We start from the raw sequence: 9,039 nt of genomic DNA, 5'->3' as shown, positions 1-9,039 counted from the left end.
ATATAAATTTTTATAAAGATAATAATTAGGTATTCTATTAGTTTAATAACGAATCAATTTACTTTTGCTCTAATAATAAAATTTTTTATAAAAATAATAATTAAGTATTCTATTAGAACTCAATGCTTATCCTAATTATATTTTAGATCTTTTACATTTAAAATGAGATGTTTATCATGTATATGATTATGTTTATCTGCGGTTAGTTACAAGAATTCAAAGATGGAGGTTTAATAAGTTGTACTTGTGCACAATTTACTTGTAATCTTGAATTTTAAGTAATATGCATCAATAAACAGTACTTCATGTATAAAAAATGGTTTTTAAAAGTTTTTGTCAAATGATTGATAAAATAACTAAAAGGGTACCTGCAAAATGCAGCGAGATACATCTCAATTTTAATGTTTTGGTTTTTTTTTTGTCTCGGTCGATGTTATAATACAATTTTAATAAAACGATAATGTTTTTATTTTTGAATAAAATATAAATATGAAGATATATCATAAAAAATTGAATAAAAAATATTGATATTAATATCAAACTAACAATTTAAAATTTCTTCTTTTTTGTGTATTTATTTAATTTACTTTTTTATTTTTGGTTTAATAATATAATTTTTATAAAGATGATAATTAAGTATTTTATTAGAACTCAACGATTAGCCTAATTATATTTTAGATTTTTTATATGTAAAATGAGATGTTTATTCTTTATTTGATTATATTTATGTACAGTTAGTTACACGAATTCAAACATGAAGCTTTAATAAGTTGTACTTACACACAATTTATTTGTAATCTTGAATTTTAAGTAATATGTATAAATAAACAGTAATTCATGCATAAAAATGATCGATTAAGGTTAATTGATTAAGAAACGTTATTGTTGAGGGTTTGAAAACAATAAAAGGCAAATAAGAGATTTGTTTACCTTTTACCAGATAAGAGGGTATAATAAGACATAAATGACTCTGAAAAATTGGAAAAAACAAACAGTTTGAATGATTTTACTTCTTAACGAATCAGACATAAAAGACTAATAAGAGTTTTTTTAATAAAAACAAACAAGGTTTTACTAGTTAAGAATTTTCCAATTTAAAAAACTTTGCATATAGAATATATGAGTTGAAGAACCAAGAAGTAATTAGGTGCATCATGAGAGGTAAGACCTCTTAATTCTCATGATGCACCTAATTACTTCGTGGTTCTTTTATATATATATATATATATATATATATATATATTGATGATTGTAAACATAATTCATCTTTTATTTTTATATAATAAGATTTGTTTTGTAAAAAATAAGGTCACCCAAATCAGATAACTTTATCATCCAATCTTTCAATCCCTCACCAATGTGAGATATTTCGAACTCAACTACAATTCACCAACATCTCAATAGCTAATTCTCATGATGCAACATCAGCACCTCTTCGTTCTTCTTTTAATATATATATATATATATATATATAATTATTTTGAAATCATATTAATTTTATATGACTAGTCTTTAGTTATTTTTTCAAATCATAATAATTTTATAATATAACAAGTTTTCTACTAAAAAGTATTTTATTATCTTTAATTTATATCAAAAATGTCTTAAATTATAATCATATCGACTAAAAATACAAAAAAATGAGTACTTTACTATCTTTAATTTATATCGATATATTTGTTTAAATAATTGTTTTTAATGTTTTTGTATGTAATGGGTATATGTATGTGTATGTATATATGTAAATAGTAATATGTATTTGGTAGGCAGTGTGACATACTTACTATTTAGGACACAACATCCGTCGTCTTCTCAACACGTGACAATTGCAATAGTGCATGTTAATGGTAATCATTACATAAAGGTGGTATTAAATGAAGAATATCCAATTTCCACATTTACGCACAATTGGACACATTATCGTCTTCAAGAAGTACATAGATATCGTACCAACATAGATTCAATGTGTATGAAGAATATATAGAGCGTAATCTTACTTGTGAATATGTTAATTTAACATGAAAAATCAAAGTTTTTAAGATATTATAATTTATCGTAATACATTTGTATACAAATAGATAACCAAAAAATATGTCGTAATATTTTATTAATTAATAAAATTTAATTTATATTTGAAATATGTATTCTTAATATTTTATTAATTAATAATAATATAAAATTAATTTATTTATATAATTACAATACAAATTAAAAATTAAAAACATAAAAGATGTAATAAAAACATATTAAAAAAAACTAAAGGGTTAAAAGTTAAAATATCAAAAGGTTAAAATTAAAAATATTTGTTTTTGGAATTTAGTTTTTTTTTAATAGGAGGAGGTGTATAAATATAGACAAAAAGTTTTACGAGGGGGTGAGATTAAAATAAGCCTATTAATATATGTGAACAGAAAGTACTAAATAGGGGTGCATTTAACATTATGCAAGGGTATAATTTATATTTTTTTATATTATTATTATGGGTTGGGTTTACGTGAGATCAAATATTTTTTGTGAGATTCATTCATGTTCATTGATCAACATTATAAGCTAATGATCTAATGGTCTAAAGTTGTACGGTGACAATTTTGTGATTATTGAGAATTCTCATATCAATCTTGTGATTATGAATGTTCAGATTGTAAATCTAATTCAATATTTGAGGATTACGAAAAATCTTTATTCTCATGTGATCTTAAATCTTATTATTATTATTATTATTGACATATTATAATAATTATACCTTCCCCTAACCTTAGCCTATTGAAAGATGGGGAAAATATTCCTCGGGGGCCATGGATGTTACGAAACTAATTCTAGTTTTATAATAAAGACTCTAACCAACTTACACTCTGTCTTTTACTCCAGGGTTCTTTCAACTCGCAGATCGGGAACACTTGTAATGATTTGATGATTTTTTTAAAGAAACAACAGGTCAAAAAATCGATTTCTGGAATACCCAATTGCAATTTTTTCAGTGTCAGTAGTCTTCGAGATGAACGACGGTTTAATGTTCAGGATAAGACTCCTGCTCCAATCTCGTTCAGGTTCTGCTACTGCTTTTTGGTTCTTTCTCGAATTTAATCTTTGTTTTGCTTTGAATTTGAACATTTGATCTTGTTTACTGAATTATTGGCCTTCTAATCGTGGATCGTTCTTAGAATCCTTAGCGTTTTGTCAATTTTGATGAAGAATTAGAGGATTATGACAGATCGTCTATGTGTTTCTAACTGTTGGAATTGAAAGTTCTATGGGTTTTCTGACCCAAAATCATTCACATGGTTATGAACTTATGATGCATGAATCCAGATTTACCTGTTCTTGTATGATTTGGCATCGTTTGACTTTTTGTTGGTCAAACAACCCATTCCAGGGATTCCAAAATAGTCCAGATTTATTGAACATTTGATCATTGAAAGCCATGTCATATCTCTAAAAGACAACTGTTGTATATGTCTACAGAAAACTGTGTTATATGTCTAAAGAAACCTGCATTAATTCTTGAATCCTAAAATTGACTTGTTTGACCTTAAGGTCAGAATGTAGTCTCTAAATGCTCAAGGGGGTTGCTATTGAACAATCAGTTTCAGGTCAACTTGTTTCTTTCAAGAAACTGAAGAACAATGAATCACTTAATTTGCTATCCTTCAGATTGTGGGTAACTCTTAGAATCTTATATTTTTCATCGTTAGTTCAAAAAAGTTTGACCATAATTATATATAGATGATGACAGATCTACCATGTGTAGAGAAATGAGTTTTCTCTGTTAATATTGAGAATCCTGAAACACCATGGTAATGTGAGCGAGTGTCATAACATCTCAGGCTGACCTTACCAGATATTGTTCCCACCTGGACTCACGGTTAAGGGCAACCTTAGTTCCCTCCCCAACCGATGTTGGATCTTACAATCCATCCCCCTTGGGAGCTCAACGTCCTTGCTGGTACCATTTGTAATCTTGAAGCTTTCAAAACGATAGTAATTTAGTACTTAAGATCTATCTATTCTTGTTTCTTCTCAGAATAGTATATCCCTTCCATGGGGTCGAAAGAATACAACCATTTGTGGACCAGAAGTTCTTTTGGATTTCGGATTACTGAAGATCTATTTAAATGTCGATGATTGAAAGTTTTATATTTTATACTTTTCCTGTTTTCTTCCATGTCCAAAGACGCCCGTATTAATTCTTGAATCTTGAAATCTTGTTCCCTAAAAATCCGAATGTTGCCTCTAGTTGTGAGATGGAGAGATTGGTTATCAAACAGTTTCCCATTTTATTGCTTGCATATCCATAGTTTCTTTTGGCAGAAACATGAACTATTTGATCTCTTATTGCTTTAAGTAACATCAAAATCTTTGATTAAGTAGGATCAAGTAATGAACAAGGGTCATTTTCTTCAAATTTTAATATTGGGTCTACTTGTAGAAACCTGTATTCTTAATTAGCTGGTAACCAGTAACTTTTCTTTTTAGTCCCAGTAATTTTCTTGCGGCGCTTCTCTTATAAGGACATAAAGCGGGCAACGGATAGTTTCAGCAGAGTTATTACGACTTCTTCTCATGGGGCTTCTTATAAAGCCAGGTTTCAAGGTGGTCATGTTGCTGTGGTAAAAGAAATACATCTTATTGGTCAAGAAGACGATCATATCTTCTATAGGGAGGTGCAACTCTTAGGACGTTTGCATCATCGCCACGTTGTTGCACTTAATGGATATTCCGTAGGACAAAAAAGGTACCCGAATCCTGTGAAAATTGTTTGTATTTCTTTATCAAACAATAAACTAAATGTTAATGTGTATTAAGAACTTAAAGATATCTTTATTATATTGCTGCCATTTTAGCATCTTTACCAATCAACTGTTTTATTTTGAAGCTTGTAATGATCGATGGATGCCCTTGAGGCAAAGGCCACTTGGTTAATCACAAATTTTGACTTATCTTACAACGTCTTGATCTTTTGGTAAACATGGGTATCTGGGGGCCGAAGTTAATAGTCGGTCAAACCCTTTAGTGGCCTTGAGGGGGCTTGAACCGGTGACCTCTGGGGAGCAAGCCCAAGATCTTACCAGTTGAGCTACCCCTCAGGGTTGTGTCTTGATCTATTACAAGTCATTAGAAGATTTTTGGTGAACTTTCTTAGAATGCCGTTTACTCAAATGCTTACCCGGTAAGCGCTTACCTGGTAAGCGCTTACCTGTAGGAGTCAACATTATAATTTATTTACCGGGTAAGATTGTAGTACATCAAAACGGTATCATATACAACAATTTACCCGGTAAGCGTTTACTCGGGTTAGACCCTCCATCCTTATCATTGCTCTTACCGGGTATGACTATCGGCCCTTACATGTTCATCCGGTAAGAAAAATTACCCGGTAAGCACTTACCGGATAGGCATTTAGTAAACGGCCCCTTACTCCATTTTTTTGATAGGTATAGGTATAGCATAGAAGATTTCTTTTTAATTTGTGTTAGGATTGAAGACTTCTCCAAGATTTCTTGAAATTTATCCATTACATTAACCATAAGCCTTCTGGCTTGTCATGCTTCTCTTTCAGGTTTCTCGTGTTTGAGAACGTAGAAAATGGAAGCCTCAAGGAACATCTGAATGGTAACTCCTGTTGCAGATATTATTTCATTTATATTGGACTCGATTTCTTGATGATATTTAGTTACATGTAGATCCTTTGAGGACCCCTTTGGATTGGAGAATCAGGCTAAAGATAGCTGTTGGTGTGGCTGCAGCATTAGTAAGTTTTGTAGTTTGCACTTTTTTATAGAATTTCCTAAAATTTTCATTGAAGCATCATCGCGTTTGCGTCCTTTGCCTATACCCTTTTTTTTCACTTTCATCCCCTAGCTATTCTGCATTGTTCCGTTAAGGAGATTAATCTAAATAAAACTTAGAAGCATTCGATTTTTGCTTGTTTCTGTATGAATGAGCCTGTAAAACAATTGATAAACAACCACAAGGGTGATGTCTGATTGGTTTGAGCTTGGCTCCAAAGGTCAAAAGTACCAGGAGGTCCCAGGTTCAAATCCAAGAAGGAATAAAAATCCCCTTGTGGCCACGGAGGTTCAAATGCGGTGACTCCGGGCTAAATGGCAAAGCAGGTGGTCACCCTGGGATTAGTCGGCTCGTATAGCGGGTTGGATATCTAGGTTAATAAAAAAAACAAATGAGAAACCAAAAAGATTGTACACCTGAACAAACCGATGCACTTTCAGATATACGTAAAGATCTCTAATGTTCTACATACCTCTTCCTGGAGCCAAGGTAAAAGGCTCCTTTAACTGCTGTGTTTGCATCTCTTCTCTTCAAATTCATTTCAGCATGTTTGACAACTATAAGATAGCTTATTTCTTGAGCTTATTGAAAAAGTACCGTTTGGTTAGCCATGAACTAGTCCGAGTTCTCCTTAGGGCCACCACGGATTTTTCTTGGTTGTTATCTTAAGGGCCCCATGGAATTTGTCGAGGAGCGTGTAAGCTGGCCTGGACACCCATGATTAACAAAAAAAGAAAATAGTTGATAAGCCAACTTTTTGAAAGGCTACTTCATGTAGCGTTCTCAATAAGCTCCATGGGTTCTTTCCCCTTTTTTTACAAATTAATCTTCAACACGTCGTTTTACATTCACGTAGTGTTTCAACAAGCTCAAGGGGTTTCTTCCACTTTTTTCTGATCTATCCTATTAGTTAGTTTTTACCAAACATGACTAGTTTATCAGCTAAACTAATTTTTTAGCTAACAACCAGCTTAAATCTAGTTTGCCAAACACGGCCTTTGTGCAAATTTTTGACATTCTTTCGGGGTCTCTTACGACCCCAAATTTCTTCCTTTTTTGCAAAACCTTTTCCACAACATTTTTTGCAAGCCAAGGGTCTTCATGGGAAAACCTCTCCACTCCTCGGGGCAGAGGAAAAGTTTGTGGCATCTTACCTTTCCCATATCCTACTCTATGTGGGATTTACTTGGTTTGGTTTTAACTGGTGTGTGTGGTTGCATGTTCAAGTATTGTTCCCCTACCTAAGACACAAAAGAGGAGAGAATGAACCACAAGGGTGGTGCCTGATTGGTTTGAGCTTGGCTCCAAAGGTCAAAAGTACCAGGAGGTCCCAGGTTCAAATCCAAGGAGGAATAAAAATCTTCTTGTGGCCACGGAGGTTCAAATGCGGTGACTCCAGGCTATCTGCAAAGCAGGTGGTCGCACTGGGATTAGTCGGCTCGCATAGCGGGTTGGATATCCAGGTTAATCAAAAAAAGAGAGAGGAGAGAATGTCGATATAGTCTAGAGCTAATCGATGCATACATAAATAGGAATAGCTTCGAGAAATGTATGTTCTTGAAAAATGTAAATAGTGTCGTTCTCTGTAACTAGCCGTTTACCTCTAAAACTACTATTGTGCAGGAATACTTGCATTTCTTTTGTGACCCTCCTGTTTATCATGTCTCCATCAGTTCAAATACCATCATGCTAGATGAGAATTTCGACGCAAAGGTAGAGATTTACATTCTCTTATCAATCCTACTGTATTTTCTTGTTTCGTACTTTGCAGTGCGGATTAGAGTTGCTCAAAGCAAATGCAGCATAAAAAGAATTTTTCTCGTTAACCCTTCGGTGCGTTTGGTACGCGGGACAGGACAGATTGAAAACTTGTTGTCCCATGTTTGGTGGGGCATTAGACTGGGTCTGCCCCACAAAAATAAATAGGTTGAACAAAAATCAGGAAGATGGGACAAGATTGGTAAATTACTAAACTACCCATGTTAGATTAAAATCCTAAAACCTTCTATAATTCTTTCACATGCCTACCTCACTCTCATCTGTACTGTCCTGTTCGGTGGGCAAAAAAGTCATTTTACTCGATAGTATGAAGGTCAAAAAGATCCCCCAAATCTGGTGTCCTTTTAGAAAGATGTATGGATGCAGTTTCTGAACTAATTTCTCTTTGTTCTATTAGCTCTCTGATGTTGGACTCCTTGGTTCGGGTAGTGATCAGGTTACGGCTTGGCGGACTTCAAGTTCCAACGGTAAATTATGAACGAGTGATTGACATCACGAACCATCGGTTTTTGTTGTAAACTTACCATCATTGGTTACATGTGTCTTTCAACAAAATATGATGGTAAAAAATAATTCAAAAATGAATTCATTTTTCTCCGTTTGCAGCCAATGAAGATTTCCATTTTTGTGTTTTGCAGAAACCACGGGACAGGCGTATGGAAACATAATGTATCAGCTTGGGTTGCTGATCCTTGAGCTGATCACAGGTCAATCATCAGAAAAAACGGGCGATGATTTGGTCGAATGGATCGAAGAATCTTGTTTTCCGGCATCAATGGACAACATGATCGATCCTGATCTTGGAAACGATTACGATTCTAGAGAGCTTACAGGATTGTTAGCAGTAGCAAGATTTTGCTTAAAATCTGTAGATAAACCGAATTCATTCACTCCTCAGATATATCGGTATCTTCAGAGGAAGATCAGTATCCGCAAGACTCCGATCTGAATCCATTTTTTCGGGTTTTTATTTGTATTTTGTGGGTTTTGTGAATGTGAGAGATGAATGAATGTAAAATAGAAGTGAATAATAGAAGCAAAATATGGCATATGGCATTTGTAAATTCTTTGTTAGAAAATAAATGTAGTCACTTGAAAGGTGATGAATATAAGAGCCTTTTGTACCTTTGCTATTAATTTTACTTTTTATTTTTATTTAATGCTTAATATAACACTTTTTGTTTGATATTTTTTTGGGAAAAGTTCAAAATAGTTCGACAAATTTTATCATTTTGAATGGTTTAGTTCCTACTAGAAGCGTACTCGCGCAATGCAGCGAGATACATCGTGTTTTTAATATTTCATTTTATTCTTTATCTCAGTCGATGTTATAATATGGCTTTATATGATTTTGAAAAAGCGATGATGTTTTTATTTTTGAATAAAATATATGTTTGACGATATCATAAAAATTTGACAAAAATATATCAATATTAGTATCAAATTAACTATTTGAAATTCCTCATTTTTTTG

At 32.8% G+C, this 9,039-nt stretch overlaps 1 protein-coding gene across 1 annotated transcript; it reads left to right on the top strand.

Annotated features, from left to right (window-relative positions):
• Nucleotides 1-2,826: 2,826 nt before the first annotated feature.
• On the top strand, nt 2,827-8,679 carry LOC112523226 (probable receptor-like protein kinase At1g49730). The gene is made up of 7 exons (XM_025132747.1): nt 2,827-3,047; nt 4,474-4,732; nt 5,558-5,610; nt 5,682-5,749; nt 7,411-7,500; nt 7,964-8,033; nt 8,205-8,679. Exons 1-7 carry the CDS (start codon nt 2,996-2,998, stop codon nt 8,513-8,515), a joined length of 903 nt encoding a protein of 300 aa, XP_024988515.1. The 5' UTR covers nt 2,827-2,995; the 3' UTR covers nt 8,516-8,679.
• Nucleotides 8,680-9,039: the final 360 nt, after the last annotated feature.

The sequence above is a fragment of the Cynara cardunculus genome, assembly GCF_001531365.2.
Source record: "Cynara cardunculus var. scolymus isolate 2C chromosome LG 12, CcrdV1, whole genome shotgun sequence".
Lineage (NCBI taxonomy): Eukaryota > Viridiplantae > Streptophyta > Magnoliopsida > Asterales > Asteraceae > Cynara > Cynara cardunculus.
Note: the sequence above shows the minus strand (reverse complement) of the source record. Positions and strands in the feature narration are given on the sequence as shown.

Bases quoted from the DNA above. Each gene is read 5' to 3' on its own strand.
- LOC112523226 (XM_025132747.1), top strand. From the start codon at position 2,996: ATGAACGACGGTTTAATGTTCAGGATAAGACTCCTGCTCCAATCTCGT. The intron at 4,733-5,557 runs GTACCCGAATCC...CTTCTCTTTCAG, and splicing joins TATTCCGTAGGACAAAAAAG to GTTTCTCGTGTTTGAGAACG. The intron at 7,501-7,963 runs GTAGAGATTTAC...TTGTTCTATTAG, and splicing joins ATGAGAATTTCGACGCAAAG to CTCTCTGATGTTGGACTCCT.